The sequence below is a fragment of the Syngnathus scovelli genome, chromosome 2, assembly GCF_024217435.2.
Source record: "Syngnathus scovelli strain Florida chromosome 2, RoL_Ssco_1.2, whole genome shotgun sequence".
Taxonomy (NCBI): Eukaryota; Metazoa; Chordata; class Actinopteri; order Syngnathiformes; family Syngnathidae; genus Syngnathus; species Syngnathus scovelli.
The window spans coordinates 20,967,625-20,987,920 of NC_090848.1; the positions used below are offsets into that span (position 1 = coordinate 20,967,625).

Genomic DNA, 20,296 nt, shown 5'->3' on the forward strand with positions numbered 1-20,296 from the left:
GGGAACCAGAAGTTCTTGCTTGCCATAGGAACACCACCCACATGGCACACAATGTCACATATGCTATAGTGAACTCCCACATATGTGTTCAAAGCTGTCTTTTATGCTGACATGGCTATAGGGGGTGTAAATATGTTGTCCGTCAAAGCAAGGGACAACAGGATCTCCATCGGTGACAGAATTGACAGTATTGTTGGAGAAAACACGGGTTGGGGGACAAGAATGCAGAGCTCACCATTAATCAAAAATCTGTCAGCTCTTCCAGTGAAGAAACAATTGGAAACTTCAGCAATAATTATTATTTTTAAAAAAAACTCACTAAAACAACTCTTGACAATATATTAATCTATTGCTTTTGTATATATCTTCTCTTCATTACAGGTGGTCTAGCATCTATCCCATCTGACTATGGGCAAGAAATGATGTTCATGGTTGTTCTCAGTCAGTCATAGGGCACTTAATGTATAGACAGCCATTTACACCAATGGACAATTTCATTAACTGACGTGTTTCTTTTAACATGGTAGGGCACCTGAGGAGTGGGAGGGAGACAAATTTCAGATTTGAACTGTGTAATCTGTTTGTAGGAGTTTTAAGGTCCATCAATTTTTTGGAGTGTCTTGTGAATGAAGGAATTCAAATTAAGTACTCCGAGAAGATCCACACAGCATAGGGAGAAAATGCAAACTCCACAGAGGAAGTCTGAAGCTGAGATTCAAACCCAGAACCTCAGAGATCTGAGCCAGATGTGACAACCACTCCTCATTGTGCTGCTAATAAATAAATAAATGGAAATAATTTAATATTACAAATATGTATATTATATTGTATAGCTGAAGGCGCAACCATTATAATCCATACAAGAATCTATACTGTATTATTCCGCCATCTGTAGGTCAATGTTATTACATGAAAATTGAGTGACATTCAATATCTTCCGTGTTTTGTATTGTTTAATACACCCACAAATGTCATGTTAATGCGTAACGTGTCGTGTAGTCTATTTTTAGAACTGTATTGTTTAAAGCTGACGAAAAACGTTTCTCTTTACAATGTTGCTTTCTTGTATGGCGTTCCTGAACAAACCTCTCTCTGATTGGTTGAAATTTGACTTCGTCTTTTCTAACCCAATCGAAACAAGCGTTTATCGCTGGTGCGTTGGAGAACACCCAGCTGTTTACAACCTGCACAACAGGGATATGAAATAACTGATCGACATGTGTTTGCAAATCAAGTACGTAACTCAGAAACGTATACAACAACGAACGGTTTTATGCGGAAAAGCGTGCTATTAAATGTCCTGTGTAAATCTGATTTCCAAGTTTTTAGCCAAGGTAAGGTTTGTGTGCTACCCTCGGAGCTAGCTAGTAGCTTAAGTCTGATAATAGAGTAGCCTGCAGGATAGGACTGCGCAGATGCATATGTTGACGGTCGTCAAAAGCCTATTACAGATCGCAGCCGTTGTGTTTCATGTCGTATATGGTGGATGTCATCGATATATTAAAGGAGTTGGTGTGTATATCCATGCGCTAGCGAGAAGCCTCTGTCGTCAAAGCTGGAAATGCGACGTGTCGTGTGGACTACTAGCAATGGTGCAAGGACGGCAAGCGTCATCAAGCCAAGTGTGGGAGAGGCACTTGAACGCACCACCACGACAATCATGACTTTGAATTAGATTACAGCATGATCCCTAGTTGACAGTTATTGCATTTCATATTGAGTGCACCCGAATTAGGTATTAACCGCATTTTAACGTTTATTAGTGTTTTTGTGGCATTTTTGCTAATATTAGCCCTTGGGCTTTTGTCTGAATTATCAATTTAACAAATGTCTAGTTGTTATTTTAGCTGTTTACAATTTCTTTCGGGCCCTCTTGCTATGTACGGCATGTGTATAGTTCAAACAACAGCTTACAATTCCTGTTTAAAGACTCAATAAATTTAATTTGCCACATGATCACACTGCCATTGTATTGTCATTGCCCCCCAAAAAATCAGGCATTGTAAAAAACAAAAAATACAAAATTATTTCTTGTTGTCTGTACCCATGTGTGATTCTTGCACAACTGTAACATTTTAGTGTGATCATTATAGGATTATGACTGAAGTGCAACATTATTGATGAAAATCCCAGTACATACAAGTGAGATTGATAGAACGATAGTATTAGAATGCGAGGTTACCGGTATGATATTGCCTCTTTAACCCCACCTCCCCCCAACTCCCCTTCAAACTTTTAGGTGTTTGATGTTTTTGAGTGTAATTTGAATGCATCATAATTTAGACAAAGACAACACTTATGATGATAACATGAGTTTTTGTAGCATTACATAGGTACAAAGTCACCTATTTCCTAATGTGTGTCTTCTTTTAACAGTAAGCGAGGTCTGTCGTCATCTTCGATTACGGCATCCCTATGTCTCTGTACTAACTGCTAAAATGGTAAGTGGAAACAAATTTATACTGTAGACTCTTACTGTGTTTATTGCTTTAACCTTTATTTAGTGAAATAACTGTTTTGTGTGTAGTGCTTGTATTATGGATGGTTCATCAAAGTATTTTTTATACAACTTTCTGATCTTTGTGTTGCAGTGTGTCCTTTAAGTTAACTTAAAAGTCAACCTTATTTCTTTCTTTTATTAGAATTGGCATATCTCTCTGAATGTACCCTATTTTAGTCTTTAGAAGAATAAACATGGTCATCATTTAGAACAGCTAGTCGTCACGAGCATCCCAGCTGACTATGGGCATTTATGAATATGCCCATCCCTAGCTATTTTTCTGAAATTACATCTATTTATTCCTTCATCAGGTGTGACAACTATAACAGGTCCTTTCTTCAGAGAAGTGGATACAAACTTTAGTGAAAATGGCACAAAGCCCTCACATGTCTGAATTTGGAGATGGGGAGGATCTACAGCAGGAAGATGACGACATTTGTCAAGACAACACCAGGATGGAACCCAACACGCCTGACGTTCATGACTACCTTGGCCATGCTACTCGCCTAGACTGGAAGTCTTTCCCCTGTGAGCACTGTGAGAAGTGTTTTGCCAGCCAACAAGGCTTGGAACGACACATGCATTGTCACACTTTGATGAAGTATATGCCACATACATATCAAAGCAAGAAGGGAAAAACTGCTTCGGCTGTGCAGCCTGATGAGCAGGTGCCTGAGCATCATGCTTGCAGCTTCTGTGAGAAGAGATTTGTGACATATACTAACAAACAACAGCATGAGAGCACAGTCCACCAGCAGCATCTGCAAATTGCACATGTTGAACAAAGTGAGACGCCCCAAGAGGAAAATCATCAGCAGATAATCATCGCAACGTCAAATCCCGCAGCCGAGATTGCTACAGATGTTGTGGAGAATGAAACGGAACACATTGGAAACTACATGCTTGACGTCTCCAGCAGTGTCTCGCAGAACCTCAGCTTTTACTTTGATGGAAAAATAATGTCAACAAGCACAGTGAGTGGCTGCGAAGCAGCTGAAGTTCATGCTGCGTGTTCAACTTTGCTTGGACTTGATGCCCTGATTGTGGATCCCTCCCAGTTGAACCTGGGGTTAGGTATCGAGTCAATTCTGAGCAACCAAGAGCTGCCGGGTCAAGCGTTTGCTAAGAGAAGAACCGCAACACCTCCTCTTCTACCCCAGATTCAAACCGAACTAGAATCGGGGGTGGTGGTGTCGTCGTCACCCTCGGAACTAGTGACGTCGTTTATAGAAACTCTACTTCCTCAGAATACAGAGATTTTACTTGCTTCCCCAAAACCAACCCCTGGGTTTCCGTCCCCCAAGTTGAATCCGCTCCAAGAAAAGCAGGACACTCATCTTCTAGATGGCCAAACACCTTGCACATCTGTATCTGCTGCGGCAGGAAGGTTTAAAAGAAGGACAAGCTCTCCACAAAGTTCTCCTCAGCACAACATGACATCTGACGAGGAAGCAGCAATGGCAGATACGGATGATGATGCTGTCATTTCGATGTCCACGGACACCCAGTACGGCTCTCCCATGCAGCGGAGTGCCATTGAAAATACAAATACTACATCCCAGAAGATTGAGGAACCTCAAGCGATTCCTGTTTCAACAGAGAGCTGGACTCCTGTGACTGTCGACAACTGCTGTAGTCAGCAACCACTGGATCTCTCCAATTCAATGAAACGAAATGAAGTTGGGACTTCAGATGATGCCGCGCTGGATTTAAGTTTGCAAAAAAGGAGCCCCGAAGAATCTCAGCTGACATCAAATTTAGTTTTCCCCTCGGTAGATCATTTAAATGCGTGCATGCAGGAGAGGGCCATTCTGAGTGGCGAAGAGGCAAATGTAAGTGTGGCAAACCACGAAGCACCTCATGTGTCAGACCTCACCATTGTGACAGGTTCAAATATGGTGGACTCTGTCACAGAGGGACTTGTGTATGGACTTTCGCTCCCCTCCTGTCCTCTAAATTCTGCATCCGCCACCCTTACCCCTCTCGGTTTCCCACCGGCTTCACCGTGCACCGTATCGTTTGCACCGCCGGTTCTACCAACCACCCCCTCATTAATCACAGTTCTGGCACCACCACTATCTATTCCTAGCCCCTCGAGCCAACCAATCCAAGTGCTGGCACCAAATATATCAGCAGAGCCGCTGGTACTTTGCACAGAAGGTGCCATCAATTCTACACATTGTGATCTAACCTCTGCGTTTGCAGGTACAAATGCTCCAAACCTTGTCACTCTCTCGCATCCACTTGACCCTTCTATAAATCTACCCGGTCACATGTTTCTCACCGATCAAATCTCTCTTGATGCGCCATTAAACGAAGACCAAAGCATGTCCGAGGTGCCGTTCACACCCACTGCAGCGTTAAACGATCCCCTTATCAACTCGTACAACATTACGAGTAACACAGTGCTGATAGAATGCACAATTTCCCTTGAAGCGCCAGGAAATGTTCCCGCTGAGGTTGGTGTGCAAGACAACACGGGGGCTTCAGTATCCACGCAGATGCTTGTTAATCACATAGAACAGCAACACATGGTGTCATTACCCAACACAACAACAGAGGACCCCACCATTCTCATGTCCTCCATTGAAGAGTCCGTTACATTGTCGTCAAGCACCTCGGTGATGCCGGATTGTCCTGCCGAGGCTGAACCACCACAAGGCCTAGAAGAAGAGGCTACAAATGCGGACGAAGAGGAACATCCTGAAAGAAGTGATTCAGCAGTGGAAGTCACTACTGACAACTCAAACGATGTTGAGAAGGTTCAAGAGACAGAACCACCAAGCGACCCGCCAAGCAACCCCAAAAGTGACGCGCCGAGCGATGCAGCAAGTGACACAGAGCCGCAGACTTTCACCAAGAACTTCATCTGCAATGTCTGCAACCTGCTCTTCCACTCAATGAAAGAGCTGGGCCATCACGTCAGCGACCATGCTGAGGAATGGCCCTACAAATGCGAGTTCTGCGTTCTTCTCTTTGAAAAGCCCTCGGCTTTGCTCGACCACCGGTCAAGCCTACACGGTGTTGACAAGACTTACGTTTGTAGTGCATGCCCTAAAGACTTTGTTTATCTTTGCAATCTGAAACAGCACCAGGAGGAATTGCATCCTGCCCAGCAATGTACATTCAAGGAAGAGGAAAAGGGAAAAGTCCGACCTCAGAATTTCAACTACCCCACAAAAGCCAGCAAAGAGACCTCATTGCCTGATGTGTCTGAAGACGTGAAAGAAAGAAGTGAAGTTAAAAAGGAAGAGAATGAAGTTGACGTGGCTGCTGAAGAATTGTTTACCACAATTAAAATCATGGCCTCGGATGGGGGCAAACTCAAAGTGCCTGATGTCCGTCTTGGCATTAACCAGCATTACCCCAGCTTTAAGCCTCCGCCCTTTCCTTACCATAACAGGTCACCTGCTGGCTCGCAGGCGTCAGCCACAAATTTCACAACCCACAACATTCCGCAAACCTTCAGTACGGCTATTCGGTGCACCAAATGTGGAAAAAGCTTCGATAACATGCCAGAACTGCACAAGCACATCCTGGCTTGTGCCAATGCTAGCGATAAGAGGCGCTACACGCCCAAGAAGAATCCCATCCCTCTCCGACACTTTGCGAAAAGCCAGAACGGAGTCCTGTCCACCACCAATTCAGAAAACGAAAGTAACGCCTCAAACAGAGCCAGCCAGTCCAACAGGACAGAGTCATCAGTCAAATTGAAGTTGAAATTACTGAACAAACGGAAGCGAAAGCTGGTCCAAAGGGTCATGCCCCAGAGGAACAAGTCCTTGCCAGACAAAGTGTCCCCTTCCCACGCGCATGACGAAATGTTTGTTTGCCCTCACTGCAGCAGGGAGTTCACAATGCGCCGCAGCCGAACCAAGCACATGGCTGTCTGTCCCAAAAAACCCAGGGAAGCCAGGACAAGGAAAGACGGAGGGATCTCTGTGACAAAGGAAAACGATGGAAGACTTCATAGCGGGGTCTCCCGCACTCACGAGCAACAAACCTCAGCGCATCCTAGGACACGACTGCAGACATCAGGGCCGCCTAAAAGGCCCGCCTCGCCTCCTGCACCAACAAGCTTTTTAAATAAGAGGCCCAAACTAGCCATAAAGGAGGAATCAAAAAATGACATTTCCACTTTAAACGAACTCCCTACGGTTCGTACTTTCAACCCTCCTCTTCGTCAGTACACGCGGATTAAACTCACTTCAGCGAAACAACAAAGTGAGCCTACCGCGCCGAGCCGAGAGGAAACAACTGCTGCCGGCAGCTCTTTGCAAAGTGCTACAATTTGAAGACACTACCTATCAGGTAGTGTGAAAAATGTTACAAATGAAATAACCTGTGTTATGGCCTTCATGGACTCTATTTGGGTAACTTCTATCACACAACGCCTTTACTTGCACCATCACTTAAATGATGATGTTTCCCGCAGGGCTATTGAATTACAAATTCAGTTGGACCAAAATTTCAAAGCAAGAAGTGTAGCTCGGCCCATACACATAAGTGAATCGATGGGTTTCGTTGTCAAATTAAAGTTTCAAAATGAATAAATCTTGCCACTACTCATGTTTATAGAACCGGTAGCCATGATTCAAAACAACACTGTTGCAGTATTACTGTAGCATGTGGCCCGTGGGCGCTAATTGAATAAGCTCAGAGGTATCGCATAACTATAACTCTCTTGACTATGTGAAAATTTGGACTTTTTGTTCATTTCTGTTGTTCTTGGTGGCACTAAGAGATGTCACAGTCAAGATTGTTTGACTTCCAACCACGTTTTGTTTGAAGGCGTGCTCTTTCCAATACGTTATCATTTGTCATTGAGCTATAATGGTTCGTAAGAAAATAAGGACAAATCTTGTCCTCTTCAGTTTGAAGTTATTGAATCAAACAATTTTTCAACATAATGTATGCTCTATCACTTTTAGGATGATGTGCACCCCTGACACTTCTTCACCCAGCGAAGGCTTAATGTCCATGACACTGTACAAGAGATGACTGAACCGAGGACAGAAAAAAAACTGAACTGAACACAAATGAACTACTTTTGTGAGTAGAGAGTGTGTGAGAGCTGTGGCAGTTTGGAGTTTAGTACAGTCCTCCATTTGATCAACTTTCCGTCGCCAACCTGGATTTGCACTTTTAAGTTAATCTGACAGCAACGTGTTGTCGAGGAAATGGGGAAGCGTTGAAGCTGAAAGGCCTCTCATTTCTCGCTTGGCGGGCTACTCGCTGAGGATGGCAGGCAGCAATCACTGTCAGCATGGATTTGCACTACTTTTTCCTTATCTGTCGTATGTTGCCTTTTGGGTGGAAATTCTTTCCTGCATGTTTTGTGCTTGTTCTACAGTTGTGCGGTATTTTAAACAATGAATAGGATTTGCCCTTAAACCTAAAACTTAAAAGTCTAATCTGTGGACAGAGCACACAAGTATTAAAGCTTCTCTTGAACGTTTTTTAGCTTACGTATACTGTTGGAAACATGAGAAGAATTATTGAGAATGTTTTTTTTTTTGTGGTGGGGCGGGCGGGGTTAATGAGAGAAAAGCTGAGTAAGTCTCATCGGTGTCCTTTCTGTGTATCGATATGAAAGTTTTCAGAAAATTTTGATCGCTCATATTTCTGCCATTAATTGCAAATGGTCTGTGGCGTACAAATCGAAGATAGAAAATTTTCAGAAGTGGTGAAAAGCAGCACTGTGCTACTATCATAATAATGTACTACTCTCAATTGTAATGTGAATGCAAAATGCTAAGGTAAATTTGTTTAGTTTTGAAAATGACTGTTGAAGATTTCATCTAATCTCATCTGCATAAATATTCATAAGCTACTAGTTTAAACAGGGTACTTAAGTAATTACAGTATATCTCTATCAAATCCATTTTAACTTTTGGGAATTAAAACATGTGAGAGAGAGTAATTTTTTCTAAAATATATAACTTTTGTCTCTGCAATTCTTGTAACTCTCCCACAGACTGCATTGTGTTGGATGTACAGGGTGTAGGGGGGACTGCTGTTTGACTGTGAACGTTTGTGTAGCATTTCAAAATAGAAATGGTCATGTATATTTATTATTAATTTAAAACACTGAAATGATATTGAAGTCGGAAGATGATTTGCACTTTTTTTTCCCCCCCTCAAGCGTGTGGCCAAAATAAATGCAGAATGTCTAAAAACTGTTTGTATATTTATTTGCAAGCAGATGCTCGAACAAGTTATTTGAGAAATCAACAACAAGGGGGCGCACTTCTCTCATACCAACCAAAGACTGTAACCGTTGCACCAGATTATTGAATAGACATGATTTTGTAACAGCACTGAAGGTCTGTCTCTTCACTCTCTTTCTCCCCCCAACACACTCTGGAAATTTACGTTTTAAAAAAAACATTTTATCCGACTTAAATCTACAAATGCATTCTATAGTTGTCAATTTAGCAGATTAAAAACTTAATTGTGAACTAAACCGTTTGAGATTAAGTTTTTGATTACAATCAACAAAAAGATAAAAATGCATTCAAGATGATGTGCTATGACATGAGCCTGTGGTTTTGCTGGTCTGTTTTGTTTTGTTCCCCAGGTTGCTGTCCTGATGGGCTGAACCTTCAGCACACGCCCGGTCAGAATTGTAATTAGCTTGGCTTCCAAGAGCAGGATAGAGTAACAGGTAACAAATGCCGGCCTATTGTTTAAAACTCTCCCGCCTTTGCAGGAATTCTGTCTTTCTATTAATTTCTTTTGTTTGATGTGGTACTCATTAGAGATGTCCAGATCAAGATTGTTTGGCTTGAAATGTCTTTTGTTTGATGTGGTACTCATTAGAGATGTCCAGATCAAGATTGTTTGGCTTGAACCCAAGCCCATTTTTTTTTTAAGGCATGCTCTTTATGTGCAAATATACCCCCTCTCCTGTTGTATTGGTGTTAATGCTCTCTTTTTCATTCTTTGTCATATTTAATGTGTGACTTAAATGTTAGTAGTTGTCTGTTAATGAAAGAAAACCCCACATTTTGTTGCAGACGAAGGTTGAATCTGACTAAAGTAATTGATATAAATTTATGGAAACAAACTTTTTTGGGGGGGGATTCAATGAGATTTATGGACCTCTCAGCGGGTATTTTTTACCCACTCTATAAACAAACTGCTGCAGTTGTGTCAGATTTGAAGGGGTGCTTTCGCCAGATGACTTGTTTCAGCTCCAACAGATTTCAATAGGCTTTTCAGTTCAGAAGATCACAATGCTGTTTGATTGGTTTCATACAGAAGAAATCTGTGAAGATTAGTAAAAAGAAAAAGCCACCAAGACTTTGGGTCGTAAATATCTTTCCACGTTTAACATCTAACTGCCTGACTCGTTATGAACCCTATTTTGGGACAAATCCACAACACACCTCCGACATGAAGATAATGTTAAAGGACAATCTGATATACTATATGACAAGATAGTTGTGAATTTGATGTCCTTGGTCAGGGAGGTGCAAAATTGGGACAAGAATGGCCTGCTTGTCTTTGTGTATTTGTGTGTTTAGTGCAATAATCGCCTGCTTGTCTTTGTGTGTTTTGGGACATGATCTTGTTGCAAAACCCATGACATGATAACAAGACCAAGCGTTCAGACACTCAGCGGCTTATTTCTCTCTAGAATATATTGATGCTCTTGAGATTTCATTAGTGGTGTGATTTCATTTGATTATTCAAAATTCTGCTTCTCTGTAGCCCCAGTTAATGTCCTACAACATTTTAGTTGATATTCCAACATATATTTATATATAAAAAAAACAAAAACAAAATTCTCAGCCCCCCTTTAGCCCCGGGAGGAAAAAATCCTGAAGCCATACCTGCACATCAAAATCAGCTGAATGGGCCTTTAGTTATTTTTTGTTTGCTTTTTGTTTGCTTTTTATCCTCAAGCCCATTTTATTTATGCTAGCCATATGAAACGTGCTATACAACTAAAATAGACATATTGATACAGCAGACTAATGTATCGCGTCAGATTGATTCGGAGTCACTGGTTGGGTAGCCGGGGCTTGCAAATTTCCATTTATTCTTTAAGACAGTTCTGATGGATCCCCATGACCTTTGCCTAGCAGCAAATGATACAAGCAGAAACATGAATCTGAGCAATCCTCTTGGTCTAAAACGCTATCACTGCTGAATAGTTTTGTTGTGGGTTTCCCAAAAAATGAATTGGATTGATTTAAGTGCTGTAGTGTTCTTGTAGTAACTATAAATCACTGGTGCAATGCATCCTAACCTTAATTGAGCCAAGGCACATACTGTTGACATGAGAATAATCCCACTGCACACAAAAATATGGGAAATAATGATAATTTCGTCTCAGTGTTTTTGCAAATGTATTTCCTTAAGTCCAAGTATGCTTAACTGAACACATGGCTGATATACGTACTAGCAGGAAGCATCATTAGGGTCGTGGGTAAATTGAAGTCTTTCCTGAGTGTAACACCCTGGACTCAGACAATTGCCAGCTAACGTAATGTGAATAGCTAAAGATTGATACGTAGGTTAGTTGTACATACCTTCTGCCATTTAGTGAAAGAGGATTTAATTCTTATGTGTCACTAGATTTTGCCAGCCCTCATTATACATACATGCAGCTTAATATTTTCGGAGGATCAAAAAGTAAACTTGGATTGTTTCTTGCATCCTGAAAATAGCTGACGGCTGTGAATCACTGCACGGGTGGAGCTACTGAATACAATCAGTCAGGAATTCGCAATAGAGCAAACATCTGTGCAGTTGTCCAAGATGATTCTTGACACATGGCCAACATTAAGCCCCCACCACAGAGTCACACAAAGTCCAAGTATCAGTTAAAAGCGGCAACACACTCATCTCTCCGCTCCGTATCGTCAGGGGAGAGTGTCTACCCTGCTGCAGTCGTCGTCTTCTCCCCACCATCTCTCTCTCTCTCGCACTCACTCTCATGCACACAGTGTCGCACTAATGAGCAAGCCTAGAGCTACCCGGTAGCACTGCTCTCTCATCAGCCGGGCTACGGCCAAACATCAGAGGCAACGAGACACAAAGCTGATCTGCAGTCGTCCGGGTGCAAAGCCAAAGGGAGAGATCGCGAGACAAATTAGTCAGTCAGAGAGGAAGGGACTTGATTCGCCTGCAACTGCCAACCTGCACTTTCTTCTCTTCTTTCTTCTGCCAAGGACCGGTTTTCCTCCCTGCATCCAGTCATGGAGGAGATGCTCACCTGCAGCCGCAGCCCCTTCTCCCAGGTGTTTGGGCGCCAGGGTCAGCTCATGCAAGCCAGTGAGTGTTCACGTCGATAACACATTGCTTGATTGGAAATAACTTTGTTGCCTGAAATTCTGTTTTTGATGTTGGGTGTCCAATGCAAAGTATATCAAGCTGTGATATGTTGAACTTTTTAGTCATCATCTCTTGCCAGCTTGCTGCTAGAGCTTGCATTTCATGTCGTGCATGTCTAGTGACAAGCATCAGTAGCCATGTATTGTGCCGTGACACGAGATGCGTTGATGTTGATAGAATGAAACCATCCCATCATTCTCAGGAGAGTGGAAGGAAAACGTGCCAGTGAATTTGCATCCAAATGGGACATATGGGTCCAATAATGTAGTCTCTGGCTGGCAAAATGGAAACTAACTCATCAACCAGGCTGAAATTACATTTAATATTCACGGCTATAAAGAGGGATGCGGCCGTGATAATTCTACATTAAATACTGTTCCTGGTATCATAATGTTTGGATTTTGCAGCAACTTTATTGAACTCAAGGGCATATTATTGAATTTTTTGTTTTTCTGGTTCTTTCTCCCCCATATAAAAACAATACAACAAAGAAAAAATACAATATTCAAAAATAAATTGCAAAAGCATAAACATGGTACGTACTTTACATTTCAAAAAGCAAAACTAATCCATCAGGTTTGAAACATCAGGTTGGAACTGCTTTGCTTAATTTGAAATAACTGCTGGATAATTTATGCTGACTATTAATTTTTAGTTTGGTGCACGATTTTTAAAATGTTATCATCCGCTATACCTTTCAGTATGTTAAACTGGATAAAAATTGGAGTACTTGGCCCTCATAACCCCCCCCCCCCCCCCCAACGATCTATATGCCTTTGTTTTTTATATAGAACATACATTATTGTTTGTGTCGTCTTGTCTGTGTTCTGCCACACCTCATCAGATTAAGTCATGACTACGGCGTGCAATGCTTTCTGGTTTATAAAGTCTTGCTTTAATATAGTATAGCAATCTATTTATTCAGTGGAAGCTGAAGAATCATGACTTTCACCCACCCCCGTCTCTTCAAAAAGGATCGACTTTGGATATATTTGTGTTTGAAACATCTTCAAACACACATTTGAGGGAAAAGAGATTGAATGGAGCGTGGTTGCCAACAACACCCACTAACCCGCCAGATATGAATTATTTGGTTTTGGTTTTGTCTTGAATTGTTTTGAGGGCAGAGACTGCATGCCGTGTGACATTAAACCTACGCACTGCATAACAAAGGTGTTGCATCCTGTAAAAACACAAATAACACCCTCGGAGCAATAGAGTACATGACCTCTGAGTGCAGATTTATAGAAGATTTTTATATGTGTGCTAATGTTTATCTTTTCATCAATAAAGCATTGTTATCTTCATGACGGGCGCAGCTTGGGTGAAGAGAAATATTTTCACAGGAAAATTTTAAATTTAAATCCTAAAGCAATACATTCATTTTCTTTGCATTCAAAATTAAATAAAAATATTATTATAAATGTAAAAAAATAGTTTCCTCACTCAAGATTAGTTTCGCAACAGAGTAATAAAATCAGCATTAATTCTGACGTTAGTAAAGAGAGACACATTGTTCATTTGTTGAGCAATTTATTTGATTTTCTCGTGTGTTTTTTTTTTTGTACAACAACATGCATGTGATGTACAGTAATGTTTTTTTTTCTTTAACAAACATGCACCCACACATAACCCAGCGGTCTTCCACATTCCTGAGTCCATAAAGGTCAGTTATTGTTTTTTTTGTACCAATGACTTTTTTTTTTTGTCTGTAACCCAGTCCCTATGTCTGGTCCCTAAGGATAAGCGACGGCTGCACCGCAATGTGCTTTATAGCAATACATGACGAAAGTGTAGTACGTAAGGCAGAGATGGCTAGCTGAAATTGTACATATATTTGCATGATTAACCGTCATACTTGAATTTACGAAGAGTTACCCATTGTGCTGTATAATAAAACGAAAATAAGAAATGATTTGCTTACCACTGACTGATGACAAACATTGTGTGCCTAGAAGGCGAGCATATTGAGGAGGATTTTATTTATTTCTGCTTTGACATTTGCTGGTTTGTTACTGGATTTGGCATTTGAGTGTGCATGTACGCATGCGCTTTGTTACTCTTTGTTTGGAGTCTCAGCAGAAAAGGAAAGCATAGTTTGTGTCACGTCGCGTCCCCAACTGCTCCACTATGTGTCTGTTGTCTTGGTTTCTGTCTGTGTGCTCGCCCCTCCCCTCCTGTGTGCCCATGATCAGTGTGATTGTTCCCACCTGCCTCTCGTTACCTGTCGTGTATAAAAGTCCTGTCTCCCCCTCAGTCCCTGTCGGATCATTGGTTTTGGTTGCTGTCGTGTCGTCTTCATGGTTTTGGTTGCTGCTGGTTTTGGTTGCTGTCGTGTCATCTTCATGTCCTTTTGGTTCCTGTCGGTGTCAAGAATGTTTTCGTTGGGAAGTCATTTTGTTTTGCTAAGTCATGTCAGTTTACCGAGTCTGTATTTTGAGTTCCGCCAATAAACCCTGGTCCAAGCTGCACTTGGTCGTCCTGCTCCATGCTCCACCCGACCGTGACAGTTTGGACTAATTTGAAGTGGTTGAGGTCATGAATTTAAGAGGCCAAACAATATATTTAGTGGTAATATAGTAAGTCTTAAGCCATACCCCCAAAAATGCAATGCATCTTAATCAAATTCATTAACATTCTCTCACAATATTTGTTTGGTTAAGAACATATTGCAAGAGTTCATTTTCTAATTCCATGGCATCTTTTTTTCCCCCCGGAACAGAAAATATTACAAAATCAGCAATATAATATAATAAAAGCCTTTAAATGACACAAGATGGCACCAAATCACTGGCTAATAGGAACATTATAATTGGTGGCAAGAAAGTAAAAGTTGTGTTTCAGGAAAGAGCTAGCTTTAGCCTTGATTTTTAGTGGAAGTCAACTTCATGTTTTTACCGCATATGCAAGTACTCACACACTTGGGCTACAAATTGTTTTTTTATCAATTCATTTGTAAACCATTTATTTTATAATATTGTGAGAGGAGCTTTTACTGTTTGTTTCAGGGCTCAGGTCCCCAACCATAGAAAGTGATGCTAAAATTTGCTCACATGGAGCATACGTTCATGCTGCTCCTTGTGCATTCGTTACACATACAGCAGATAGCTTATGATGACTTTTCTTCTTTGACATGTTCCCATTTACATTGTGCTGTACAACACACATGCGCAGCCCCCCCCACACACACACACACACTCACCTTCAGTGTTGTTTAGCACTGAGCAAGCAGGGTGCTATACTCAAATGCCAGTGCATATGAATGAAAAAAAATTCTATCATCATGCACACGTTGTTATGAATTACAGTCTAACTTAAGTTCTAGCCCCTCCAAGTTATCTATGCTCTTTGAAGCTCATGCTGCAGGCCTTTGATTTGGGAGAAGGAAGGCAAGCGGGAGATGGAAAGCGGGAGGAGGTATAGGGTGAGAAAGTGTGAGAATAAGAGATGGGTACTATTTTTATAGCCGCAACCTAACATAGTGTCGCACAGCTAGTGGAAGACTAATCCGCAGTAGTGCTGGCTTGCAACATCCGAACAGTAATTATAGTGGGATTTTTGTTATCTTTGGCTGTCACCCATCACTGCATCACAAGTCCCTAAAGCAAAGAGCTGCCATTGGGAAAAATCCACAGAGTGTTGCATATATCCAAAGAATATTAGCAGCCTTCTGCTGGGACCCTAACAGAATATATATATACACGCAAGACTGTGAGTATGTGGCACGTGGTACTGCCAGGTGCATAATCCTGTAACAATTCCCCTGCTCCCCACTGGTGCTATGATCTGTTTTCTGCTCACTGTTGTGATGTGGCATCAAAATTTCCACCCACTGCTCCCATTTGTCAGCAGAGTGTGACAGTTTACCTCCCTGGCTTTGAAACAGTTAAAAAACTCTGGGAAAGTTTTCTGCTGACGTTTGACATTTGGCACAAGGTTTGCCCATTTCAGGTACATCACCATCCTTGTGTTCAATAGGAAATTACTATGTGGTCAGGCATTTTAGATGCTGCGCTAAATCCATCCGTCCACTATCCGAACCGCTTCTCCTCACAAAGTTTCCTGGTGAGCTGGAGTTTATGGCAACTGACTTCATGCAAAAGACAGACAACACCCTGGAGTTGTCACGTGTCTGCTTCCCCAATCAGCACCTTGGACAGTTCAGACTCTTGGCTCCTGCCCCTATGGTCCTGTTATGCACATTGCGCCACACACACACGCCCCCTCCTTTTCTCACGTCCGCCCACAGCCCGCCCCTCAGTAATTAGCGCTTGTCACTTCACCGGCTCCCGGCTCATCAATTCTCCTATTTAAAACCTGCACTCCCGTCACTCCTTGTCAGTTCTTCCTGTTATGCTACCTGTGTTGCTCCCTGCTCGCATTTTTGTTGTTTCCTGTTGCCGATCCTGTTTGCCCGTCCAACTGACCAACTACGCCCGAACGCCGCCTGCCCTGACCTATTGCCCGCCTTTGACCACGAATTCACCTTACGTCCTGTTTGCTTGTTGCCTCGACCCTTGATTGTCCTCGCCTGGCCCTCCTGCTGCACCACACCTGCAACGTGCCAGCTCTCCACTTCCCTTCTCCCTCTGTTCAATTAACAAGACTCGTGTTGCAGTTGGTTGTCCTGCCTGGTTCGTTACAGGACTAGTTAGTAGTCAGTTAGATATACAACCAAAATCTGTCTGCCTGCACTTTGATCAAATCCACTCAAATCGTGTTACACCACCAGCCCCGTCTAGAACTAAGATGTGTTTTTAGTTGGTCTAAAGATTAGTCTACTTTCTGCTTCCAGATTGTCAGGTGTGCCAGGAGGGGGATGGATTGTAATTGAAAATGCCACCCAACATGTGTGGTCTGCCTAGTTTCAAAACACACTAAAAGAGACCCGCACCTGCAAAACTTCAACATTTTCAACAGTTTCAGTTGCTTGAGCAATTTCTCCAAAAATAGAGCCCTAATAATTACCCGGTACCACCAAAGCATTGCGATACTGTTAAAGCGAACATTAAAAAAGAGAATTTTCTCTAGGGTAGTTAAGTTCTGTTTCTTTTCTCACCTAATATCATCCTCCTAATACCCCACATTAAAAGATGGGTTCATAAAGCAGCGCAGAGGTGGACCTGATGTGAATTTTTAAACTGGGACCACTCTTTGAAGAGATGAATTCCTCTTGGTCTTCCACATGCACATGCACAGATTTAACTAACCTCCTTGCCGGATGGACTCTCCTGCAGTGAGAGATTAGCTTTGTGGTCTTGCTGCTGCTAATCATGTGAAAGAGTAACGTTGAATTACTTTGTCCTATGAGATCAGTTAGTTAGAAGTGTTTTTTTTGTTTTTGTTTGTTTTTTTACATTTGTTTCCCATTTGTTAGGTGAGGGGCCAGACAAAGCACGGCTCACAGAAGCCCCTTATGATGACTAAAATAAAATGGACTTCGTTTTCCCTCGCCCGGACGCGGGTCACCGGGGCCCCCCTCTGGAGCCAGGCCTGGAGGCGAGGCTCGAAGGCGAGCGTCTGGTGGCCGGGCCTTTGCCCATGGGGCCCGGCCGGGCACAGCCCGAAAAGGAACCGTGGGTCCCCCTTCCCATGGGCTCACCACCTGTGGGAGGCGCCATAGGGGTCGGGTGCAGTGTGAGCTGGGCGGCGGCCAAAGGCAGGGACCTTGGCGGTCTGATCCCCGGCTGCAGAAGCTGGCTCTTGGGACATGGAATGTCACCTCTCTGGCTGGAAAGGAGCCCAAGCTGGTGTGCGATGCAGAAAAGTTCCGACGAGATATAGTCGAACTAGCCTCCACGCACAGTTTGGGTTCCGGTACAAGCCCTCTCTCGAGCGGCTGGACTCTCTTCCACTCTGGAGTTGCCCACAGTGAGAGGCGTCGAGCAGGTGTGGGTATACTTATTGCCCCCCGGCTGGGCTCCTGCACATTGGGGTTCAACTTCAACTCCCACCTCCAGCAGAGCTTTTCCCACGTCCCGGGGGAGGCGGGGGACATTGAGTCCGAGTGGACCATGTTCCGCGCCTCCATTGTTGAGGCGGCCGACCGGAGCTGTGGCCGTAAGGTCGTTGGTGCCTGTCGTGGCGGCAATCCCCGCACCCGCTGGTGGACACCGGCGGTAAGGGATGCCGTCAAGCTGAAGAAGGAGTCTTATCGGGCCGTTCTGGCCTGCAGGACTCTGGAGGCAGCTGACAGGTATCGGATGGCTAAGCGGAACGCGGCTTCGGCGGTGGCTGAGGCAAAAACCCGGGCGTGGGAGGAGTTTGGCGAGGCCATGGAAAATGACTTCCGGACGGCTTCGAGGAAATTCTGGTCCACCATCCGGCGTCTCAGGAGGGGGAATAAGTGCAACATCAACACTGTTTACGCCTCGGGACGTCGTGAGTCGGTGGGGAGAATACTTCGAAGGCCTCCTGAATTCCACCTACACGCCTTCCATTGTGGAAGCAGGGCCTGGGGACTCTGAGGCGGGCTCTCCAATCTCTGGGGTTGAAGTCACTGAGGTGGTTAAAAAACTCCTCGGTGGCAAGGCCCCGGGGGTGGATGAGATCCGCCCGGAGTTCTTAAGGGCTCTGGATGTTGTGGGGCTGTCATGGCTGACACGCCTCTACAACATTGCGTGGACATCGGGGACAGTACCTCTGGATTGGCAGACTGAGGTGGTGGTTCCCCTCTTTAAGAAGGGGGACCGGAGGGTGTGTTCCAATTACAGGGGAATCACACTCCTCAGCCTCCCTGGTAAGGTCTATTCAGGGGTGCTGGAGAGGAGGGTCCGTCGGGAGGTCGAACCTCGGATTCAGGAGGAGCAGTGTGGCTTTCGTCCTGGCCGTGGAACAGTGGACCAGCTCTACACCCTCAGCAGGATCCTCGAGGGTGCGTGGGAGTTCGCCCAACCAGTCCACATGTGTTTCGTGGACTTGGAGAAGGCGTTCGATCGTGTCCCTCGGGAGGTTCTGTGGAGGGTGCTTCGGGAGTACGGGGTGCCGAGCCGACTGTTAAGGGCGGTTCGGTCCCTGTATCACCGATGCCAGAGTTTGGTCCCCATTTCCGGCAGTAAGTCGGATTCGTTCCCAGTGAGGGTTGGACTCCGCCAAGGCTGCCCTTTGTCACCGATTCTGTTCATAACTTTTATGGACAGAATTTCTAGGCGCAGCCGAGGCGTTGAGGGGGTCCGGTTTGGGGACCTCAGCATCGCGTCTCTGCTTTTTGCAGACGACGTGGTGCTGTTGGCTTCTTCAGGCCGTGATCTCCAGCTCTCACTGGAGCGGTTCGCAGCCGAGTGTGAAGCGGTCGGGATGACGGTCAGCACCTCCAAATCCGAGTCCATGGTCCTCTATCGAAAAAAGGTGGAACGCCCTCTCCGGATCGGGGATGAGATCCTGCCCCAAGTGGAGGAGTTTAAGTATCTTGGGGTCTTGTTCACGAGTGAGGGGAGGATGGAGCGTGAGATCGACAGGCGGATTGGTGCAGCGTCGGCAGTAATGCAGACTCTGTACCGGTCCGTTGTGGTAAAGAGAGAGCTGAGCCAAAAGGCAAAGCTCTCAATTTACTGGTCGATTTACGCTCCTACCCTCACCTATGGTCACGAGCTATGGTTCGTGACCGAAAGAACGAGATCCCGGATACAAGCGGCCGAAATGAGTTTTCTCCGCAGGATGTCCGGGCTCTCCCTTAGAGATAGGGTGAGAAGCTCGGTCATCCGGGAGAGACTCGGAGTAGAGTTGCTACTCCTCCACGTTGAGAGGAGCCAGATGAGGTGGCTCGGGCATCTCATCCGGATGCCTCCTGGACGCCTCCCTGGGGAGGTGTTCCAGGCATGTCCCACCGGTAGGAGACCCCAGGGACGACCCAGGACGCGCTGGAGAGACTATGTCTCTCAGCTGGCCTGGGAACGCCTTGGAGTCCCCCGGGATGAGCTGGATGAAGTGGCTGGGGAGAGGGAAGTCTGGGAGTCCCTCCTGAAGCTGCTGCCCCCGCGACCCGACCCCAGTTAAGCGGAAGAAGATGGATGGATGGATGGCATTTGTTCCCCTTTGTTTGTGTTTGTTTTTGTGGTACAGGTACAGATTTTACAGGAGCATTTTTACTCTACTCATTTGTATGTACATGATGCAGGAAGCCAAGAGAGGTATATAATCCAGTCTCTGGGATGCAGGGGGAAATAAATTCACCCCATTAGTAAGTGCTTCAGACTCAGATACAGGCTCACTATAGGGTTGGGAGATGCTCATTTACACAGTGCAGAGAAGAGCGGGTTCTTAAAGCAGAAGAAATTAAGTTTTTTCAATCCATTCAGTTTGCAATTGCTGGATGGCTGTAAAACCATAATCATGTGTCCTTTTTTTTTTTTTTTAGTTAAGTTTCATTACAGCATCCTTTAGTGATCTCTGTCATAATAAAAATAATAATAAGAGTTCTATAAGGGCGGCATGGTGTGGAGTCTGCATGTT

The 20,296-nt window shown here is 44.2% G+C and overlaps 1 protein-coding gene across 8 annotated transcripts in view; it reads left to right on the top strand.

The window, feature by feature from the left end:
- Positions 1-1,137: 1,137 nt before the first annotated feature.
- The window catches only part of LOC125989157 (kazrin-A), a 131,591-nt gene continuing 112,432 nt past the window's right edge, over positions 1,138-20,296 (top strand). For 3 of the 8 annotated variants that reach the window (XM_049755226.2, XM_068649935.1, XM_049755227.1), the window contains exons 1-5: positions 1,138-1,234; positions 2,377-2,441; positions 7,432-7,552; positions 9,081-9,167; positions 11,683-11,785. In XM_049755226.2, the coding sequence (XP_049611183.2) occupies positions 11,710-11,785 (76 nt within the window). In that variant the 5' untranslated portion in view covers positions 1,138-1,234; positions 2,377-2,441; positions 7,432-7,552; positions 9,081-9,167; positions 11,683-11,709. Of the gene's footprint in view, positions 1,335-1,363; positions 1,736-2,376; positions 2,442-2,811; positions 6,812-7,431; positions 8,680-9,080; positions 9,168-11,682; positions 11,786-17,222; positions 17,356-20,296 lie in introns of those variants that run through there. The other 5 variants (XR_007488615.2, XM_068649934.1, XM_049755223.1 and 2 more) reach the window with 5 other exon arrangements.